This window comes from Capra hircus, chromosome 2, assembly GCF_001704415.2.
Source record: "Capra hircus breed San Clemente chromosome 2, ASM170441v1, whole genome shotgun sequence".
Classification (NCBI taxonomy): domain Eukaryota; kingdom Metazoa; phylum Chordata; class Mammalia; order Artiodactyla; family Bovidae; genus Capra; species Capra hircus.
Genome location: NC_030809.1, coordinates 14,230,482 through 14,254,159, shown reverse-complemented (window position 1 = coordinate 14,254,159; position 23,678 = coordinate 14,230,482). Strand labels below are relative to the sequence as shown.

The following is a 23,678-nucleotide window of genomic DNA, read 5'->3' as shown; positions in this document are numbered from 1 at the left end:
ACATCTGTTGTGGAATAGTCAAGAGAGAAAGGTTTAGAAAACGATCAATCAAATTAAAAAAACCCTTTCAGCTTGGGCAGGAAATAAGGTTCAAGGTTGAACTTTATCAGCATTATCAATAGTAGTAGGGGGAGTCCCCTTATTAAAACACTACACATCAAGGCACAGCTTATTTCCTGTTTCATCTACATATGTATATAGTAAATTATACTTAAAATGGAAAAATCTTCTCTCATAGTTTAACAATTACTGCAACAGAAGGCGGCAGATTCTAAACCTTATAGGCAGTTCCTGCCACCTACATCAAGGGCCAAAGCCCTGTCACTCAACTTCCTCTGACAATCTGTTAGCTATTAAGAAATGGCACATGGTCCAAACGTCTTACATATTCTTCATATGTTTCTGGCGCAGGCGGTGGAGGCAAAGGTATTCTCTGGATGCCTGCTGTCCGTGCCCTTGGTGCTGGAGCACCCCTCACAGTAGGTGGGGGTGGCACCCCTCGAGTCACAGTGGCACCTCTCGTGATGGCTCCTCTCACTGGTGTACCACGCACTAAAGCCCCCCGAGGTGGCCCAACGCCACGGCCCCTGCAAAAAAGAGTTTATTTTAAATGGATATTTTTAATAAATAGGCTACTTTCATGTTCAGACTTGTCTTAAAATGCTGGAGCCAAGTAGGAGATTTTATGATGCCTTAAGTTGACTATTATCAAAACAGAGGAATGGGGACTTCCCTGGGGGTCCAGTGGTTAAGGCTCAGTGCTGTCACTCCTGTGGCCAGGGTTCAATTCCTGGTCCTAGAGTTAAGATCCCACAAGCTGTGCAGCACAGCCAAAACAAAACAAAACAAAAACACAGAGGGATGTGTAGGTAGGTAAAGGACCCATTCTGGAAGGTTCCCCAGGCCCATGGTGGACCTGCTAATATATTATTAGTGGACAGTCTGTCTTAAGAGTCTGAATAGTCCATAAAGGTCAGTCAGCAAAGGTAAAATTCTAAAGTCAGACACCATTTAAAAATGCTGAAAACTGTTCAAAAGTTAAAAACAAACACCAGTTTCGGCAGGACTGCTGCCCCTGCTTACAGCCAAAGTAACCAAGATCTAAAATTCCACTTTTTTTTTTTTTGCTGTGCCACATGACTTGCAGGATCTCAGTTTCCCTGATTAGGGATTGAACCTGGGTCACAGCAGTGAACGTGCCAAATCCTAACCACTAGATCACCAGGGAACACCCTAGAACTCTACTCTTGATGCAACATACACATCCGGAGACCCCTTCTAAGCTGGAGATAAGGGCAGCAGGAAGATAGAAATGGTACTAGCAGTCAGATTTCCATCCCATTTCTAGCTGTCTCTATTATTTTTACCTGGGAACAGGTGGAGGAGGAGGTGCAGCTCCCCGGCCTCGCACTGGCACCCCACGTCCACGGGAGGGCTCTGGTACTCCATTCAAGTAGGAAAGCTCTAGAAATTGCTCCTGGCAGATATCATCCATCATATCCTGTGGATAAAAGATAATGAGAAGGAGTATTGTGCAACATCTCTACCTTCTGCTGAGAAGTCATCTAGCCCACATGAGCCTTGGATGTGAAGAATAACTCTGAAAGCCCAGATGAAATCTCAGATTGTTCATTCTCTGAAGTCAAATGGCACGCTACCTGTCACCTCTTTGAGGAAAATCTTGATGGTAGGCCCCTCATCGTTCAGATGAAGTTCTTCAAGATGTGGTCCCTGCCTAGCTCTCCAGATCACTTCCATCCTCTATCCATGTATAACCTCCTTTCAAGCCATGCTGAACAACTTGCAGTTCAGAACACGGCATACTCATACACATCCATTCTTGCAAACAGTTTCCTTTTCCTAGAATAATAAAAGCCACTACCATTAATTAAGCTCTACAGCTGGGTACCATATAATCAGCCTTATATAGGGTTTTCAGTTTAATCTTCAAAATAATCCTGAAGTAGGCAGATCTTCCCATTTGGGAAAACAGATTCAGAAAGCATAAAACAACCAATATAAGGACATAGAGCTAGTGAGTGGCAGATTCTATATGTTAATTCAGAATCTCCAAAATCAAGGCTTTGAATCATTAATGTATCAATTAATCAATATATTGTTGCCTTTTTTGGTCCACCTGAAGGACTCTAATTCTTGTAAGATTTAATCAAAAGTATTACCTCTTTTGAAAAACTTTCTCTTGATGCCAACTCCTCTCTCTTTTCCCATGGCACAATGTAATCTTCTCTAAGCACTTACCACATCATTTAAAAAATATCTGTCTGTCTTTCTCACTAGGTTATAACCTCTTCAAGAACCATTTCTGTAACTTCAGACCCAAGCATAGTATTCAGCACCTACCAGATACTTAACAAATGTTTGGGATGAACAAGGAAACTGAGGCTCAAAAAAGTGATATAATAACTTGTCCAAGATGATTCAGATAAAGCTCCCAGTCCAGTGCTCTTCCTACTGTACCAGTCTCTAAGGGGAAAACGGAGGGCTCTGGTCACGGATGCAAAAACAGGCTAATTTGTTTTCTTTACAAGGAGGAAGAACCGAGTCAAATGCCATTTGTAAATCTTTTCACATATTTCCTGATGAGAGTCATTCAGTCTCAATACTTAGTGCACTTTTATATATCCCAGGTGTATACAGCTTCTAGAAGATTCTAGTCGCCACAGAGATGCTCCCTCCACCTCCACCCCCTGACTCTTCACCTCTTCCTACCTTACACATTTCTACTGCGTGAGACTCACATTAGAGAATCAAGTGACCAATGATGGGCCGTTTGCTCAGATTTCTCTAGCTGCCATAGCAACACTGAGGAAACCCAGATCTCCTTGGTAGGCTTCTTTTCTGAAGACCCACTTACATGGAAGTCTTAGAGATGTAGCTCTTTTCAGAAATATGCTGACATTAATGATAAAGAGAAGATGGGCATTCCTCTGCAGTTCTTCAGAAAACGGATGGCTCAGGATGCTTCAGTACACACCTCAAAGAGTAAAGACGCCCCTCAAGGGAAAATTTACCAGCTCTGAGTTTTTTCTAGGGTATTTTAAATATGCTGTTTCAAGCTGAACATTCTAATGACGACATACTTAGAAGCAGAGCTTAGACATTTGAGACAGTGCTGGAATCCTTGGAGCTCAGCATTATAGAGACACACTGCCTATATATTTTTGCTCTGCCAATTCTCACATCCTCTGACAGTTCCAACTCTGTCATTTTACATGTATAAGAAAACCAAGAACTATGTATCATCTCTTCTCAGTGATGAAACTATGATGCTTACTCAATTCTAGTTGAATAGTACTCCAAATGCTTCCTAAGGTCCCAGAGTCTTCTTTGGTTATTAAATATTGAACACTAAGTAGTATGTTAACTCTGAAAATTACCAGGTCTTGTCAAAAGGCAGAAAGTCATCATTTCCTACTTATTCAAAGAATGAATAACCTCTGACCAGGTGGTAATAAGGAAGACAGGTAACCTGGTCTGTTCCAACTCTTCCAAGGCCTTAAATACATTCTGAAAGAAGCTATATACCAATCTGTTTAATGTCATTAACAGTTAACGCCTACAACCATCATGCCTCCTTCAAATCAACTCTACTTGAGTAAACTCCTCCAGGACAGAGTCTTGAATGCACTCAGGTCAGAATTTAACCCATTAACACTGGAGGCCAGATAACACATCATCAGACTAGATGATACTGTTATCATCATCTAGACTCTCAGGAGTCTACACTATAACCCCTTAACTGCAGGGGGGTTACAACCACCTTCACCATTTTTCTATCATAACCTCCTGGTTCCATACTAGCACCAAAATACTTAATTTATTGAAGACCTTGTTAAATCTTTGTTAACCAAATGTTGGAATGCCAAGACATACTGTGGATCCAAGATATTGACAAAAGATACTGGCATACAACTAAAATCACATTAAAACTAGGACTGGTAGAGTGGCCTCGGGGCACAGTGGTTTGAGAACTAGGTGCAAGTAATGGCCTACCTCAGAAAAACGAACATAAATGCAGAACTGGATATGCAATTTCAGGTTATGCAGAGACCCTGGTTAAGAACCCCTGCCTTAGCAATAAGCACAAGATCCTAGTTTTCTCTTGCTCAAATGATACAGGATATGGATTTCCTTACTGGTACTAGAAACTTCTTGACTTCCTCCATAGCATGGGCCATAAGAGCATAAGCCTCACATGGGGGTCCAAAGACTTCAATGAAGACATGCAGATCCATATTCAAGTGGGCATATTTGGGGTCTCCACCTTTGCGCAACTCTTCCTCCTGTGGGAAAATGCACAAAAACAACATTATCACTTGGACTATGGAGAAAATGACACCTTTACCATTAGGCCAAAGGGACAGTAAGAAATGACTCCAACACCTAAGAAAAACCTAGTAAAGTGTAAGAAAAAAGTAAACTCTGGAGTACAGTAATTTACACAGTCTGCTAAACCTGCGATTGGTCTGCTGCTAAAAGCTAACTGTTGTTCTGAATTGCTGGTGTGTTCATTGGAGCTCATATTAGAAGGCACAGAAGAGACAAATGTAATTCCAGTCTCCATTCGGATAACGGCTGTTTGCCAAGCATCCAACCACTCATTCATTAATTGCCAGGCATTTGCTTTTATTAATAAACCCCAGGTAGAGCTGTTAATCACCAGCTCTTCTGATCTGCTTGTATAGAGAAGGAAAAAAGTCACAATAGAGAGAAAAAAATCTCATGTACACCTCATTAAATAGAGTATTATACTTCAGCCCTAAATGTTCATCAATCAGGCTGCATACAAGGAGGCCTGAAAGAGTAAGTTTTTAGGCTGGAGCAGGTTATATCCCATCTAAAAGGCTGATTCTAGAAAGCTAAGACTATTTTATTTTGGTGGGAAGTTTCTCCACACTTAGAGAGAGTATAAAGAATACAGGGCTATGCCTGGGTTCTACTGTCAGGATTTCTCATGGTTCCTTCTGTGACATCTTCCTTTAGCATGCCTCACATTCCAGCTGGCTATAAAACAAACCAGCCAACTAATCCTCAAACTCACCTGCACTCACAACACTATTGCTCACATTTTTCCACACTAACTGGAAACAGAATGCTCTTCACATTTAGTGTCTTTAGCTGGGTAAGTTTCAGTACATTCAGCCTCCCCTTCCAAGTTTTCCTAGATAAGCTTACTAAGGCCAAAGCTGCTACTGCTATTTCCATTACTACACAGTCAAGTCAGAAAGAAAACAATCACCAGGGCATACCAAGGTTCTTCTCAGGTTGCCAAAGTAAATTAACTGGTCTATAATCTCTCACATCCAATGCGAATTTAAGGGAATCACTTTCAGTACACACGTAAGAACTAGCTTCCATAAGGTATCCATACTGGACTCTAGGCTACTGGAAGGCATTCGGGTGTCTTCTTGCCTCATTAATGTGAGCTTACCTTGGCTTTGTCTCTCATTGAGCCTTTTCCCAACACAGAAATCTTTGCACCAGTCTCTTCTTGCAGTCTTTTGATTGTATTTCCCTGTGGTCCAAGGATCTTTCCCACAAAATTGAACTGATAGAAAATAAAGACAGATTCTAAATGTGTATGTTCCTATAAAATATTTCTACATGTATTATTTATCTTCAATACTTCCTGTAAAGGAAGTAGAGTACTAACCACTCCCATTTTACTGAAGGATATACTGAAGTGGTACTGATAGAATTGATTAGCCAAAGGTTATACAACTGGAAAGAGGCTTCCTGGGTGGCTCAGTGGTAAAGAATCCATCTGCCAATGCAGGAGATGCTAGTTCGATCTTTGGGTTGCAAAGACCCCTGGAGGAGAAAACGGCAACCTATTTCTGTATTCTTGCCTGGAAAACCCCAGGGACAGAGGAGCCTGGCAGGCTACAGTCACAATGAGTTGGACAGGAGTGAGCAACTGAGCATGGCATGGCACAAAACTGCAAAGTGGCAGTTCTGGAACTTGAATTCCTGATGTAGTATGGTGCTCTTTCCAAATTATCACTCCACAATTCTTTGTAATTTAACATACATAAACGTTTTTAAGGCAGTTACTTTAGAACAGAACAGACAATATGGTACCCCCCTTTGGTAGTACTGGTCTGACTAAAACTAGTTGGTTTGTTTTTTTAAAAGGAGTAGTAGTAGAAACCATTTATTTAAAAGTGAAACTTTGGGAATTCCCTTGTGGTTCACTGGTTAAACCCGTGTGTTTCCACTGCAAGGGTCACAGGTTCCATTCCTGGTCAGGGAACTAAGATACCACAAGCAGTATACCCCAAATCAAAAACAAACAAGAGCAAAAAACTTTGAGTAAGAAATAAAATTAACTTATTCGTTGTGTCACAAGGATTTGTGTTGTATTTCCTTTATTTAAACTTCAGCTCAATCTTTCGACAAAGAACAATTAGGGTTCAATTTTTTTCCTTTAAACTTGAAGCTAAACAAACATTTGAGAAGGAAATTCCTTTTTTGATAATAAAAAGATGGTCGCATTTCCTTCCTGGCTGTAGTTATGCTCTTAGTTGCAGGCCTCTGTGTCTTGCCTGCTGGATACAGTCATTACAAGCATGGGACAGAACCTTCACCAGGCCCACAACCTCTGCAAATCTTTTGTTACAGCTGGTGCTACAAGACACACCACATACTACACATTCTCATACTACGAAGCCAACTCAAAGAAATGAGGCACTCTTTCCCTTACCTTGGGATACTGCTTGACAGGTATCAGAACCCTCTCCTTCAGCTTCATGTTCTTGTGAGAAAATAAATCCAAGTAATTCTCCTCATCGTCCTTTTTTGAATCCCCTTTCTGAATCTTCTCAATTTCTGAATAGGACAAACAGAAATTTAATTTAGCTTTGTTCTTTTAAATAAAGGCAAAATTCTGAGTCTACTTAAAGCAGTAAGAGGGAATACTGTGTAATGAGACCAAATATTAATGAATAGTTCAGATGACTAGTGCCTTAATTTCAAATAAAGACAGGACCAAAGCTAGATGAAGTTGACTAGGAAACCAAAAGCCTGCTTCTTTTTATTTGGCTATGTTGGCTCTCAGTTGTGGCATGTGGGATGATCTCTGAGTCATGTGGGATCCTTCGCTGCACATGACTCTCTTGTTTTGGCTTGCAGGCTTAGCTGCTTTGCCATATGTGGGATCTTAGTTCCCTGACCAGGGATTGAACCCTCGTCCCCTGCATTGGAAGTCTGGAGTCTTAACCACTGGACTACCAGGGAAGTCTCAAAGCCTCTTTCTAGTAAGGGCAGTTTGCTCTTCTACTTTCAGCTGAAACCTCTACAGAGACAGTCCAATGTTCTTTAGACAGGAGTGAGATGAGGAAAGGGGGATAAACAAACTGGAAAAAATTAAAACCTGCATCAAGAAAAAGTACAAAGCCCTATCTTATTATCCTACTTATGTATTCTGGCTGCACTGGATCTTTGTTGCTGCACTTCGGCTTTCTCCAGCTGTGGTGAGCGGGGGCTACTCTCCAGCTGCAGTGCTTCTGCTTCTCATTGTGGTGGCTTCTCTTGCTGCGGAGCACAACCCCAAGGTGAGGGCGCTCAGCAGTTGTGGTGCACGGGCTTAGTTGCCCTGAGGCAAGTGGAGTTTTCCTGGAGGGATCAAACCCATGTCCCCTGCATTGGCAGGTGGATTCTTAACCACTAGACCACCAAGTAAGTCCCCAAAGCTGTATCTTAATGAAGAGACAAAGTTAATTTAAACACACAACTGAGAGTCCTATTAAAATTTTGTAACAGTAGTGCTTTGGATAGTAGCAGTCCTTCAAAGTCTGAAAGACCTGGGTTTTACTCTGCCACTCACTAGTTGTGTGAACTCTGAAAAGTTTAACTGCTCTGAACTTTGATGTCCTCATTTGTAAGATGGACGCAGCATCTACCTCAAGAGGTTGCTATGAAGACAGAATAAAGTAACATGGAGGGGCTGCCTTGGTGTTCCAGTGGCTGGGACTCCTCCCTCCCAATGCAGTGGGGCCTGAGTTTGATTCCTGGTCAGGGAACTAGATCTTGCATGTGGCAATTAAAAAGATGCTGTATGCCACAACTAAGACCTGGCACAGCCAAATAAATAAAATAAAATATGCAAATATGCTAATTAAAGCCCATTTCTTTCTTTCTGCTTTTCCTTTTGGCCATGCAGGATCTTAGTTCTGCCCTCATCTTAGTTCTGTCCCCTGCAGAAGTCCAGAGTCTTCACCACTGGACCACCAGGAGAGTCCTAAAAGCACATTTCTTAGGAAGTGTTTTAATATCTACTTAACACTCTCTAGCCCAAATTCACTCAGTGTCCTAAAGGAAAAAATGCACCAAGGTAATTTCAATTCACAGGTTAAGACAGTTTCATCAGCTAGAACCTTAGTATCCCAAATGATTCCTATCATTAGGAAACTCCATTCATTCATTCAGTGATTCCAAGTGTCTGAGTGCTTCCTATGGTGAGGCACATGAAGGGACAGATATAGGTATGATCACTAAGCACCATGGAAAACTTACTAAGGGCCAGGCACTTGGCCCTGTAAAGTATAGGAGAAACCACACAACCAGTTAGACATGGTCCCAATCTCCACTATGTCTATATACAAGGGGTACCAGTATACGAAGCTGGCAATGAAGAATAGTTAACAGCTACAAAAGGAGTACTAACAGAGATGGGGCAGAGTATGGAGGCAATGAATACTAGCAACTAAAACATTATACTATGGTCCACTGAGAATAAAACAAATTTTTATATGCCCTAAAATCAGTGGAACACTCTAACACAATGTTCTCCTTATACAACATTTCCAGTGTTTCTAACTTTCATATTTAAAAAAAATTTTTGGCCATGCCAAGGGGCATGTGGGATCTTAGTTCCCCAAGCAGGGATCAAATCTGTGCCCTCTGCACTGGCAACATGGAGTCTTAACCACTGGGCCAACACGGAAGTCCCTATCTTCTGTAATTTAAAGATAGTTCAGTTCAGTTCAGTCGCTCAGTCGTGTCCGACTCTTTGCGACCCCAAGAATCACAGCATGCCAGGCCTCCCTGTCCATCACCAACTCCCGGAGTTCACTCAAACTCATGTCCATTGAGTCGGTGACACCATCCAACCATCTCAACCTCTGTTGTCCCCTTCTCCTCCTGCCCCCAATTCCTCCCAGCATTAGAGTCTTTTCCAATGAGTCAACTCTTTGCATGAGGTGGCCAAAGTATTGGGAATTTCAGCTTCAGCATCAGTCCTTCCAATGAACACCCAGGACTGGTCTCCTTTAGGATGGACTGGTTGGATCTCCTTGCAGGCCAAGGGACTCCCAAGAGTCTTCTCCAACACCACAGCTCAAAAGCATCAATTCTTCGGCACTCAGCTTTCTTCAGAGTCCAACTCTCACATCCATGCATGACCACTGGAAAAAACATAGCCTTGACTAGAGGGACCTTTGTTGGCAAAGTAACGTCTCTGCTTTTCAATTGGATGCTTTCCTTCCAAGGAGTAAGCGTCTTTTAATTTCATGGCTGCAATCACCATCTGCAGTGATTTGGGAGCCCCCCCCCCAAAAATAAAAATAAAGATAAGGGTTCTCAAACTTCAGTATGCAGCAGAATCATCTTGACAGCTAGTTCAACTAGCCTGCTGGGACCCAATCCCAGTCTGGGATTGCATTTAGGATTGTGTTAGGAATCTGCATTTAAAACTGTGACCAGGTGATGCTGATATTGCTGCCCTAAGGTTCACACTTCGAAAACCACTAGTTCAATATATGGGCTTCCCTTGTGGCTCAGATGGTAAAGAATCCGCCTCAAATGTGGGAAACCCAGGTTCGATCCCTGAGTCGGGAAGATCCTTCGGAGAAGAAAATGGCAATCCCCTCCAGTATTCTTGCCTAGAGAGTTCCATGGACAGAGGAGCCTGGTGGACCTTTATATACCTTAGTATATAAAGACATAATACTTTAAACACATTCTGCAAATCTAAACCTTTAACAAACTTTAAAAATAACTGTTTAGACTAAATCTAGCTATGATATACACAGATGAAGGAAAGTTACTGAGACTCACAGAGTTCAGAATTCCAAACTGAAGGCTTCTCTGTTTATTAAAAAGCCTAAACTGAGATGTTAAACACTTATAAGAACCATAAATGACAGTGCTCTTTGCACTCCTATTTTTCATTACTTGGAGTAGAAAGCAAATTTGACCTTACAATCAACAGACTAAATGCTTCATTCAACACCCCACTTGTTTACTGTTTCACTGCCTGTGTATCCTGACCTCCATCCCTTCCCACTTACTGCTAATATTAACTTTGCAGTCACTGGTTTTGAGCTACCATCTCTGAACACACTTCTTCTAGAGCTTCTGGGCTGGTAAACTGGGTACTTAAAATCTTCAAATGTCCTACAGGAACAAAGATGCCACATTTCAAATCAGAGGAGCTTCTAAAAATGTGGAACAAGTTATATACGTCATCTCATCTATGTCTCTGTGTGTTCTAATTGCTGCCATCTAGTTAGGCCCTTCAGCTGTACTTTGTATCACTTTCCAGAAACTTTAACTGGTCAGAACAAGAAGCTAAGACTTGAAATGTTAATCTGTATTCCCACAGGAAGCAGAGCTGCAAAAACTGAACCCAGTAGAAAGGTTTAATATCACTGAAATGTGCCCTGTGAATATTAGGCCTTTCTAAAACATACATCTAGGACTTCCCTGGTGGTCCAGTGTTTAAATAAGACTCTCTGCTCCCAATGCAGGGGGCCTGGGGTTTGATCCCTGGTCGGGCAACTAGATCCCACACACCCCAAATAAGACCTGGCACAAACAAATACAAATAATAAATAAGCAAAAATTTAAAACACAGATCCTTCTGCTATGTTTTGAACGAAGTAGATTTAATTAGGATCCCCTTGTCCACTTACCTTACAATTTAAAAAATAATGTTAAAGCATTTTTTAGAGAATTCAGAGAACAATGGTTTAAATAAAACAGGACTGAAAAGATAAATCAATCACAGGGTTAGCCTAGAAAGCAAAAGAAGCAACTTGAGCCTTCAAAGAGGGTCACCTTCCACTTTTGGAAGGGGAAGGACCAATCCTTTATTCAGTGCCTACAATACATCAAATTCTATACAAATATGACCCCATTTATACTCAAACATTACTGGGTGAAGCAGTTGGTACTATCCCTATTTTACAACTGAAGAAACAAACTCAGAGAAGTTAAATCTCTAAGTCAGAAAGCTGTTGAAGTAGTACCCAAATAAGGATTAAAACCCAGGCTTTCTCTAACTTCAAACCTCATGCTTTTATTATCGCCTCTCAATAGGGAGAGAGGGGCACACTTTATTTAAGTGAAAAAAGAGCTAATTTTTTAAAGTTTCAGGAAGTTCAGCTTATACCCCCAGACACTGTCATCCACCTAAATGCCACAAAAGGGCTCTATTGACACCTCAGATGTTCAGCTGCCTGATCTTTTTTTCAATTTCTCTCCTTGGCCTCACTTCTTGTGGAGAGCTAACAAGCAGGCTGTAAAGGGAAGGAAAAAAAAAAAAAATAATAAGGTGAAGCTTCCTAAAAATGCCTTACCCGCAGGCAAAAGTACTTCTAGACAATCTTTGTGAAATTGACTCCTTTAAAAGATCTTTGCTTGGGTCTCTGGAGACCTTGGATGTCCCAAGAGTCAAAGAAAGAAAAAGTATCCTGTAAACAACACAAGAGAGGTGACCCCTCTGGTTCAGAGTCAGATGCTGACAATAATCATTATCTTACCCTTTCGGGTTTCCCTTTGTCTTTATAATGAAAATTATCCTCACTTAACAGGTGCAGAAATACTGTCCAACATCACAAAATTAATGACAGAGCAGGTATTTAAACCGAGGTTATTCTGTATGTCAATTAGCAAATTCAACCAGTCTTGTGGCATTTCTTCTACTATAACTTAATCTTTCTTTTTTTGGTAGGCCTTATCACAACCGTATTGTAAGTGCCAAAGGATGAGAAAGAAAGTGAAAGAAAGTGAAGTTGCTCAGTCGTGTCCGACTCTTTGCAACCCCATGGCCTGTAGCCTACCAGGCTCCCCTGTCCATGGGATTTTCCAGGCAATAGTCCTGGAGTGGATTGCCATTTGCTTCTCCAGGGGATCTTCTCAACCCAGGCATCAAACCTGGGTCTCCCGCATTGCAGGCAGACGCTTTACCGTCTGAGCCACCAGGGAAGCCAAAGGATGAGAACTGCTTCTTAAATATATATCTGAGAGGAAAACCTGAGTTTTGAAGCTAAACAGAACTGGGTGTGAGTCCCAACTCTGGTACATGCTTGCTGTGTGACCTTGGGGCAAATTGTTAAACCTCAGTCTTGCTTCTTACTTTTAAAAAGTAAGATTTTTAAAAAAAACAGAAAAAAGATTTTATGAACAGAAAAATATTGATACTAGAGAAGTTTGAAAAAATTATATACAGATTTTATCAACTGGCCTGGCTTAACTAAAAATGACTGTCATGTACAATCCATTAACTGAACATTTAATAAATGCTACATAAGAAGCAAGACAGTCATGGTTTTCTGACTAAGGCATCTAGAGATAGTGCTTCTAGAAGGGCAAGATTCATAGGGTATCTGCTCTAAAAGGTCAGGTGTCACGCCGTCCTCCAGAATATCAATGTATTTAGTTCAAACATCTAAAACAGCACTCCTTCCCCTGCTATTATCCATTTCTGGACCCCTTCATCACTGAACTATCTGCCATTTATCATACAATGCCTAACAGACAACAGGCATCTATAAACTATATCAAATTAAAGAAATATACCATTAACACTCCCAACTTCCCTTAACAATTCATATAACTTTACCATTCCCAAGTTTATAGTTCTCTGCCCTGTATCTTGTCTGTTGGTAAATCCTTTTGGATTCACAAGTCCAGTAAGTTTATTAACTTTGTATAAAGCCACTCCATTCATTTTTCAAATTAATTATGTAAAGCAAGAACACAGAGCTATACATTTTAAATTTTATTTAGGGTCATGAGCCGTTACAGACTAACTCCCCAGAAAAACAGACACAGTATTTTACATACAATCTTGACTAAGGGTGGGTATTGGCTCAAAAAAAAAAAATCCTTCAAAGCCCAAGTTAGTTCAGTTCAGTTCAGTCGCTCAGTCGTGTCCGACTCTTTGCGACCCCATGAATCGCAGCACGCCAGGCCTCCCTGTCCATCACCAACTCCCGGAGTTCACTCAGACTCGCGTTCATCGAGTCAGTGATGCCATCCAGCCATCTCATCCTCTGTCGTCCCCTTCTTCTCCTGCCCCCAATCCCTCCCAGCATCAGAGTCTTTTCCAATGAGTCAACTCTTCGCATGAGGTGGCCAAAGTACTGGAGTTTCAGCTTTAGCATCATTCCTTCCAAAGAAATCCCAGGGTTGATCTTCAGAATGGCCTGGCTGGATCTCCTTGCAGTAATTCCCATATGGAATTACTCTTATCAGGCAACTCTTATCAGGCCTATTGACCATGGTCTCCCAAATCTCTTTCTTAGGGTACAACTTACAGTTTAGGGCTTTTTTTCCTTTTAAAAACAAAACAAACCACTTTATCTTAAGATAACTGTAGATTTACATGCAGTTTTAAGAAATAAGAGATTGCCTATATCCTTTACCCACTATTCTCTATGATAACATTTTGCATGTCTATGATACAATATCATAACCAAAAAATGCAAATACAATCTACTGACTTTATTTGGATGTCACTAGTTTTGCATGTACATGTGTGTGTGTGCACACGTGTGTGCTTAGCTCTATGCATTAGAGCTCTATGCTCTAATCAGATTCATGTGACCACAACCAGTGTTGGTACAGAATGATTCCAGTATAGCACAGAACACAAAGATCCCTCATGCTGCCCTTCTATAGGCACAGTCACTGCCCTTCCTCTCTCCTTCACACCGGCAATCACTGATGTTCTCCAGCTCAATTATTTTGTCTTTTCAAGAATGTTAAATTAATGGAATTATACAGTATGTAATCTTTTGAGGTTGGCTTCTTAATTCAGCATAATTCTCTTGAGGGAATTCCTTGGCTGTCCGGTGGTTAGAGCTTGGTGCTTATCCACCAGGGCTGGGGTTCAATCCCCGGTCAGGGAATCAAGATCTTACAAGCTGCAAGGCCTGATCCCCACCCCCTCAATTTCTTGAGATATCTTAAGTTGTTGCATTTATTAATAGTTCATTTCTTTTCTTTTTACTGTTGAGTAGTATTTCATGGTATGGATGTACCACAGCGAAACTATTCATCAACTGGACACATATGGCTTATATCCAGTTTTCGGCTATTATGAACATTCATGTACAAGTTTCCTATGAATGCGAGTTCTAATTTTTCTGGGATAAATGCCCACAAATATAATTGCTGAGTCGTATGGTCAACACATGTTAAGTTTTGTTAAAAACTGCTTTATCTGACATTTATGCATGCTAACAATACTTTAGTTAACTATTGGTATTACATGTTCCATAAAAACAATATTGTACCACATGGATAAAGCCTTATGGGATTGACCTTTTCATATAACATTAGATTTCTAAGATCTCTCCATGTTGTGGCATTCAGCTATAGTTTTCATTTTCACTGCTGTGTAACTATTTCATTTTGAAAACTTCTCAGTATCCAATCAATGATGAAATAAGGTACACCATTTTATTACTGAGGCATTCATGAACAAAAGTTTGAGCATATTCCCAATACATTCCTACTTTCCTGGATAAACAACCATGAAGTTGCTGCAAATGGTAAATGCTGCCTCTTTTTTTCCTAGTATTTATATTCATACCTACAAAGACATCCCTCACTGTCCCAAGAAGATTGGTCCCAGGACCACACCCCCATGCTAAAATAAGAGGATTTCAAGTACCTTATATAAAATGACATAGTACTTGTACATAACCTACACACATCCTCTTGTGTACTTCAAATCATCTCTAGATTACTTATAACGTCTAATACAGTGTAAATAGTTCCAAGGTAAACCACTGCAAACCAATTCAAGTTTTGTTTTTTGGAAATTTTGGAATCCCCCTCCCCTGAATATTTCTGATTCACTGTTGGTTGAATTCACATACATGAAGAAACTGTGGATATAGACTGCCATTATTTGGTCTATAGTTCCCCTGCAATTCCACTTCTTGGGTTTAATAGGTCTTGCTAGAGGTCTGTACAATCATAGCTACAGTTTTTCCAGTTGTCATGTACAGATCTGAGAGTTGGACCATAAAAAAGGCTGAGTGTCAAAGAACTGATGCTTTCAAATTATGGCGCTGGAGAAGACAGTTGAGAGCCTCTTGGAATGCAAGGAGATTATATCAGTCAATCCTAAAGCAAATCAACCCTGAATTCATTGGAAGGACTGACGGTGAAGCTCCAATATTTGACCACCTGATGTAAAGAGCTGAGTCACTGGAAAAATTCCTGATGCTGGGAAAGACTGAGGGCAGGCGAAGTGGGTGACAGAGGATGAGATGGTTGGATAGCCACACCAATTCAATGGATGTGAGTTTGAGTAAACTCCAGAGATAGTGAAGGATAGGGAAGTCTGGCTGACTGCAGTCCATGGGATCACAAAGAATTAGACATGACTTAGATGTATTTAAATACATCAAAAAAGATGTATTTCTATAGCACATTGTAAATAAAACACAGAAATTAACTATTTTGAAATTTCAATAGGTTTTTGTTGGAAAATATTCTGAACTGACATGTTTTTTTTGGCCTTGCCATGCTGCATGCAGGATCTGTTTCCTAACCAAAGATCAAACCCATGCCCTGGGCAGTGGAAGCGTAGAGTTTTAACCACTGGACCACCAGGGAAGTCCCTGCACTGAGTGCTTTTGGAGAATGAACTGCTGAGTATCCTTTCAAGATCATCTGGGGATTGTTACTCTATTCAAAATGTTTACTTATTTCTGAGTCATTTATACTGACTTGTATTTCCCCAGTTAGAAAAAGTGGAGAAAGAACACTGATATACATAAAAACATCTTATGTTTATTACATAAGTATTTAACACAAATAATATGATAAATTATTTGTTTCAGAAAACAAGCATGGGTACCCTGAGAGTCCTTGTACTTTTGCAAATGCATTTAATTGTCATCATAGTTGATTATCAATTTGGCTAATATAGAAGTCTATATTCAAATCTGAAATCCTTCAGCATTGTGTTGATATTTTTCCATCATGCAATGAAGATGAATATTCATTCACCAACTATTTAGTAAGAGGCCACTCTGTGCAGTACTCTTAAAGGAACAGAAGACACAGCCGTGAACAAAGCAGACAAAAGATCCCTGCCCTGGTAGAGCTGACATTTTGGTCATAAAGAGGGGGTAGCCAACAAGCAAACACATTAACTACAACATATGGTGCGTCAGATGCTGATAAGTACAAAATAAGGCTAAGCTGCGAAAGGGAGAGGGAGGGCTGGGAAGGCAAGAGTGGTCTGGGTCTTGCGGCACCTCTTGGGAAACGGGCAGAGTTGCCTGGAGGAGTCACAGTCCCAAGTGCTATGCTCTCTGGGTTTCCTCTTTCTTCTGTGTCTTGGTCTTGTCACCTTCACTCTCTGTTGGCTAGACTATGATGTGTTCAGATTTTCTTTTAATATTTTAGCACACACAAATTTTTTTGAGTACAATTTGTTGCAGGCACTATAGTGAGGGATGAGGGAGTGGTGAGCAAAGAGGTTTAGGTGTGAGGATCCAGACTCAGACTGACTTCAAATCTTCCTTATGCCGTTTATTGATTTTGTTATCTTAGGCAAATTATTTAATCTGCTTGTCTTGGTTTCCTCATATGTAGAAATAAAGGCAAGAATAATAAGAGTAACTTCCTCTTAATAAGGTTAATAGTTGATGTAAAGTGTTCAGACCAGTGTCCAGCATCCAGCATAGTGTTAGTCATATTTTTCCTACACATAACCTCATCACAGAGTTTAACTACTATTGTCTTCTCAGTCTCACTTCCTCACAATTGGTCAACTTTACTACATCCCTTTTCCAGATCATTCAAAAATATCTTAAAATAAATTAACTATACTCAACTTAAAAAAACCTTAAAAGCTGGGTCCAACATATATCAACATTTATCCACGCTAAGAGTCTTCCTGGGTAGCTCAGCTGGTAAAGAATCTGCCTGCAATGCAGGAGACCCAGGTTCAACTCCTGGGTCTGGAAGTTCCCCTGGAAAAGGGATAGGCTACCCACTCCAGTATTCTCAGGCTTCCCTGCTGGCTCAGAAAATCTGCCTGCAATGTGGGAGATCTGGGTTCGATCCCTGGGTTGGGAAGATCCCTAGTGGCAACTCACTCCAGTATTCTTGCCTGGAGAATCCCCATGGACAGAGGAGCCTGGCGGGCTACAGTCCATGGAGTTGCAACGAGTCAGACATGACTGAACCACTAAGCACAGCACATCCACACTGAGAAGTATTCACGTTTCCCAAGTCAGTTCTCTCAGTGAGCCAGCGTTACCTCAACCCCCTTTCTCCAATTAAAATTCAACCTGGTTAAAGAAAAGAGACATAAAAAAAGCTCTGGACTTCTCCAGTGGTCCGGTGGTTAAGAATCCATCCTGCAATGCAGGGAACCTAGGTTTGATACCTGGCCCTGGGATCTAAGATCCCAAATGCCACAGAGGAATGAAGCTTATTGGTGAAAACTAAGACCTGACACAGTCAAATAAATAAAATATATATATTTTTTAAAAAGTGAGAGGGGGAAAAAAGCTCAAATTAAAAAAAAAATTAAAGCACGCTCTCTCGTGACAAAAGCTAAGCAGTAAAAGAGAGGTGAAAATTTTATTTAAGGATCAGGCTTTCCTGGTGGCTCAGATGGTAAAGAATCTGCCTGCAATGCAGAAGACCTGGGTTCGATCCCTGGGTAAGGAAGATTCCCCTGGAGGAGGGCATGGCAACCCACTCCAGTATTCTAGCCTGGAGAATCCCATGGACAGAGGAGCCTGGTAAGCTGCTGTCCATGGGGTCACAAAAGAGTCGAACATGACTGAGCAACTAAAACCTTCACTATAAGGATTAAGTTTTTGATAGCTATTCTAAGAAATCGTATTTTACTTAAAAGACTAGACTAGCACTGGACACCTGATGTGTGGAGAATAGCAAGAAAATTTTTGCGTTTTCATCCTAAGTCTGTACCACGAATTTACAACTAGGAGAAAACTGGTGGCAAGTTATTAGCTAATGATTATAGATCAAAAGGAACTGTGCCAGAGCTTTTTATACAACATTTAATCCTCACAACTCACCACCCCACTTTACAGATGAGCTTAGTGAGATTCAGAAAGTTTCCCAAGAGTAGATGACTAGTCAAGAGCTAGAATTTCAAAGCCAAGTCAACACCTTACCGTTCTAAGTTTGTTATTTTATTCTACACATTTAATCTGGACTGTTTGAAGATGCAAGAAAATAAAAATAAAATCCAGTCAACTTTTAACATTGTCTGAGGTTCTTGAACCTACATGTACTTGCTTTCAGATTCAAACAACTGGTATTTGCTATGTGCAAGACAATAAGATTTTAAAAGCTTTCCTTGCCCTCAAAGAGTTTGCCAGAAGAACACAATGAACAGTAATGTTTCAAACAATCTGACTGTGTTATAGAAGAGCAAAGCACAGAGCTGAAACCGTAAGCAGTTTATTTAAATGTTATTCTTGAATGTCTGGGGCTTTGTTTACTGTTTAAAAGTAAAGATCTCTAATGTTGGGAGACAGAGAACAAACACAGGGGAAAAGATATTTTCATATAGGGCCTGTCCATTATTTCAATCCTGCCGAAGAGTCCAACTACTCACTCAGTGTTGGAAGGTTTTGAATTTTTATTTGCTTATAAAATTTAGGTATCATAAGACACTCTTATGATACCGTTTTAACAGGAAGAGAGGGCAAAATAGGCGGTTTTCAGGAGAAATCAGAGCGACTAGATGATGGCTAGTTTTGCGCAAAAAAGGAGCGCTAGTCTACAGACAAGAGAACAAAGACTACTATTCCTCGTCTGTTTCACTACTGAGAAGAGCGGGGGAGGAGGCCACGCAAACTTCTGTCAATTTTTTCCCCCATCTGATTGGGAATGCCACGCAAACCATCCTTAACCTCCCTCTATCACCCCTTCACCGTCTCTAGGTTTATTTTTTTCCCCTTTCTTGAATGCACAACACACATTATAAAATAAAGGGATCCAAAACGTCTGGCTAGGCAGAAATGACCATCTTATCTGCCGAGGTCGGAAATATAATTCGGAAAACCTCAAGCTCGGATTCCCACAGGTTGCTCCTGCCTCCAATCAACTCAAGCTCCAGTTACCGCTAAGTCCGACCGGCCCCTGCGGCCGCGGCGCTGGACAGGGCACCCCAGTCTCATCCCATATCACCTCGCCCCCCGCCCCACTCACGGTCCCTCCCGGCTCAGGCTGTCTTCACCTCCTACACTCTCAGTTGAGGCGCCGACAGCCACCCGCGATCAAATAAGCTTCCCCTTTGGGGGAAGGGGGAGATGAAGGTTCCTTTCTGGAAGAATCTGAGCACTCGGAGCGCAGGGCAGCTGCAAGAGGGGAGGAGGAAGGGTCGGCCAAGGGGGCGGGGAACGCGGCATTTATCCATCAAGATCTTTGCGCTAAGAGATGGCCAAGTTCCCTCTGGGCCTCCACTGCCGTCTGGAAATTCTCCCTCGCACTCTGGGCCGGGATGGGAACGTGGAATCTTAAGCTTCCGAAGATGAAGATGAGAGGAGTCCACGATTGCCGAGGTCCTCAGGGAATGGGAAGCAAGAGGAACAAAGCCGCTACCACCCATGCCCCCGGCTGGCCGGGCGACCCACAGGGACCCCAGAGGCCCGCTTACCTGCCGTCAGCAACTGCATGGCGTGAGTGAAGGACGGGTCAAGCGAGTCCTTCTCGGCCATGAGTTCGGGCAGATACTTGTTCTCCGGCTCCATCTTGACGGAGGCAGTGGCTGAGGGGGGCAGCAGCGGGGTCGGCGCTGGACCGCCCACTGTCGCGTCGGGACCGGTGGCCGAGGGCGGCAGCAGCGGTGGCGGCTGCGTGGCGGGCGAGGCCCGGGCGCCCCCGCGAGACCCTCCTCCGCCTCCCCGGGACCGGTGAGGCAGCGGTGGCTGCCGAGGGGGCGCCTGACGCACGGAGGGGTGGGCACCTGAGGGGTCCATGGAGCCGCTGCGGCCCGAGGACCGGCTCATGCGAGCGGCGGGGTCGTCCCGGCGCTGCATTGGGAAAGATGTGCGATTAAGGGATCGAGGAAGCGACGCGGTAGCGGCGGAGGCCTGAGCGCTGGCGGCCCGAGCGGCGGTTGGCGGGGGTGGGAGAGCGGGAGCGACTGCGACCGAAGCCGACCCGAGCGACCCAGCAAAAGAGAGCACCGGAAATGAGGCGGCGCGCGTGCGCAGCCAGCCACCGGCACCGCCCTTGGGTCTCTCCGCGGAGAACAAAGTCCCCGGTCGGGCCACGGCGCCTGCGCACCGCCGTGGAGTCTGAAGAAGTCGCCTCCTCTCTCCCCTTTTCCCTCCGAGCCCTCCAGGCCGGGTACTTGTGCGCGTGCGCGGGAGGCCGCGGGCTCCGTTCGTTTCTTTTCCACGTGACACGGCGCTAGCGGGACACGTGTCTCCTCCCTCTTCTGGCCGAGCGCACGGAGGGGGCGGGGGCTGTGGAATGTCTTTGTCTGCGCGCGAGCCCGCGGAGTGTGGGGCGGGAGACCTGTTACTCGCGGGGCCACGCCTCCAACGGCTGAGCTGTGTGGGGGGGGTGCCTGTACTCAGTCGGTGGGTCGGGGGCGGGGTGGGGAGGGGAGTGGTTACTGAAGAATGAAAGGAGACCCTCCCGGGGGATGCGGGAGGGGAAGGAGAGGGAATTGGGGCTGACTGGGCAGAAGAAGGCGAGGGTGAGAGGCACAAGGGAGTCAGAGTGAAGAAGGAACGACTAAGGGAGAGTCTGACGTAGGGTTGAGGGGTGGAGATGCGGCCAGACTTGGAGGGGGCCATTGAGGAAGGACTGGTCAGTGGAAAGACTGAAGGCTATTGGAGGAGTTAAACTAAGAGGGAGGGTTCAGATCGGAGACCTAATATCCAGCCAGGAAAAGGGCCCCAGACCGAAATAGGGAGTCCAAGAAGTCGTATCCTGTCGTTTCCAGTATTGTGGGTTCTTAGACTTAGCCGTTGTTGATCAGAGAAGTCGTCTGAAAGGTGAAGCATTTTAACTCTCTGCGTATAGTACTGCTTTCTGCAGATTGTGTTTCTTTCACAAAAAAAGTGGGGTAGAGGCCAGCTCTAATCTGTGATGGTTGCATCATTCGGGTGGCTTCTTCTGATGTGAGTGCTAATCCTCCTGCTGTAAATCATCTTTCTACACTTGCTCAAAGAGATAGACCCTTACCACAGCTCTCAAGGCCAAGGCATTATAGTGGACAGTCTCCCACAGCCTACTCCTTATCCTGGGGTGCTATATGCAGATGAAGGCTAGGTCCTTACTTTCCATAAACTCTAACACTTGGTACCTTCTCTAACCCTTCCCCCCACAGATTTTTTTTTTTTTGCTTCTCTCATTCAAAGCATTTGCTCTCATCCCTTTTCCTTCTGGATCTGTTCCCCTAATAAACCCACGCTTTCCAAAAGCATTTCTGGAAATTGTCTTCTGGGAGCCTAAAAACTGCTGATTTTTAGATTTGAAACTTAGAAGCCTTCAGCTTAGGGAACATTAGGGCTTGGCTGCCTTCTTGGGGGTAGGGAGATAAATCACCAGCAGGAATGAGAACAAAACACAAATCTCCATAAATTATCACATATTTATCTCCAGTGTCTAGGCAGTACTTACTTTGAGGTCACATAGATAGTTTATAATAAAGGAGGAGGAAAAAAGAAAGGAATGTTTTTGGATAATTGTAATGAAGGATGTAATGTGACAAATGCCCAAAGATAAGTAAATATTAGGTGGGATTAGAGTTCAAAGTGGAAGTTAGATTTCAGCCAGGGGAGAAGGAATTCCAGGCAAAGGAAAGTGTGAATACATGAACAGAGATGAGAATGTCACAGATGTGTTTAAGGTATGGGAGTAATCCATTTGTGGACTGTGAAAAAATAGATGATTTGAGAGAGCAAGTGTATGGAGGAGGGGAAAGGGGGTGAAGAGGATTTATAGCTCCCTTGCGATTAATTTCTGCTGCTGTCCTTGAAATTCCTGCTTGGGTGGTGGTGGTACAAATGTGTGAAGTGTCCTTGCTCTGTAATGAGATGCTCAGCTGGAGGTACCTTGAGCTGAGGCTAATAAAACTTTGATAAAGAAGTGTCTGAGAAGGCGCTGGGTAGTGGTTGGTATCTGTGGGCTTCTAGACTAGACTCAACATTCTGGGAGGCTGTCAGACCTTTACTTACTTTGTCTAAAGGTGGGGTTGAAGAGAAGTTTGAACCTTCCTAGTGAGATACAAAAACGGTTATCTCTGAGGTGTTATGTTGTGACCCTGCAGTGTGTTCACCAAGTAGGCGAAGCAACAGCCTTCTGTTTGGGGTGGAGTGGGGTCTTCCCTGGGGTCAGAGAAGAGTAATTTCTGTCCTGAAAGACTGGAGGTATGGATTTCATTTTGTGTTGACCACGATATACTGTGCCCCAGCTTCACCTGAAGGTATTAACAGCATGGCCTTGTGAAGAAACTGACTTTGGAATGAGGCAGACAAATTCAAAGCCAGCCATGCCTTGTCCTTGCAGTATACCATTAGTAAAACTATAACCTGTCTGAGCCTTAGTTTCTTCCTCTCTAAAGTTGAGTTGATGACATCTACCTTGCAGAGTTGTTGTGAACATTAGCAAATAACAGTGTAAACCTCCTGGGTTTATAGGCAGAATCAGGATAGTTATTCCATTTAGCGCCTAGTGAAGATTTTTGGGTGTTTCATGTTAGCTGTGGATCTGAAAGGCCTGTTCTCTAATCTGTCTCATTTTCACTGACTGTGGCTAGACTTTGTTTTGGAGGTGGGAGAGAGAAGTTTCTTCTACCCTATTTCCTCCCTGCATTCAGTTTCTGTGGTGTAGGATGCAAGATTAATTGAGAGCATTGTGATTCAGATGAAGTTAGGTCCAAATCTGGCTTACCTGCCAGATGATTGAGCGCATTACTTAAACTTACTCAGCCTTGCTTTCTCCTCTTTGATAAACAAGGGGTCATAACAATACCTACCTTGGGGCTGTTAGGATTAAACAGATAGTGTTTGTAAAGCACTCAGCACGGGAACTGGCGATTAGTAGGTGCTTGATACGCGATAGTGGCCATTGTTACTATTTTATTGAGTACCTTATTGCTTGTTTTCACTTTCATGTGAGTCCCTAACAGAGAGGCTGGAAGGACCTTTTTTTTTTTTTTTGCACATAGCTGCTTGACTTGTGCTTGATCCATGAATGGAGGATCTGCAGGCCCCGGCTGCCTTCCCTGCTTTGCGGTCAGTTCCCAAGAGTTGAAGGGCTCCAGCCTGGAACTCTCCAGCTCTCCCTGGGCTGGAGAGTTTCTCTTCTGTCCATCTGTTTAAGCTTAAACATCTATGGTGCCAAATATGTGGAGGATATGGAAGGAGAAAGGGAGACCAAAATTCAATATTTAAAATTTTTCCAAG

General features: G+C 42.9%; 1 protein-coding gene across 2 annotated transcripts in view; it reads right to left on the bottom strand.

The window, feature by feature from the left end:
- KHDRBS1 (KH RNA binding domain containing, signal transduction associated 1) overlaps nt 1-20,620 on the bottom strand; it is a 35,674-nt gene extending 15,054 nt beyond the window's left edge. For both annotated transcript variants that reach the window (XR_001919038.1, XM_005676716.3), the window contains exons 1-6: nt 19,913-20,620; nt 6,725-6,849; nt 5,453-5,569; nt 4,158-4,304; nt 1,368-1,501; nt 386-587 (exon numbers count right to left, since the gene is read on the bottom strand). Coding sequence is in view for 1 of the 2 variants with exons in the window: in XM_005676716.3 (XP_005676773.2) it covers nt 386-587; nt 1,368-1,501; nt 4,158-4,304; nt 5,453-5,569; nt 6,725-6,849; nt 19,913-20,294 (1,107 nt within the window). In the remaining variant the exon portion in view is untranslated. The remainder of the gene's footprint in view (nt 1-385; nt 588-1,367; nt 1,502-4,157; nt 4,305-5,452; nt 5,570-6,724; nt 6,850-19,912) is intronic.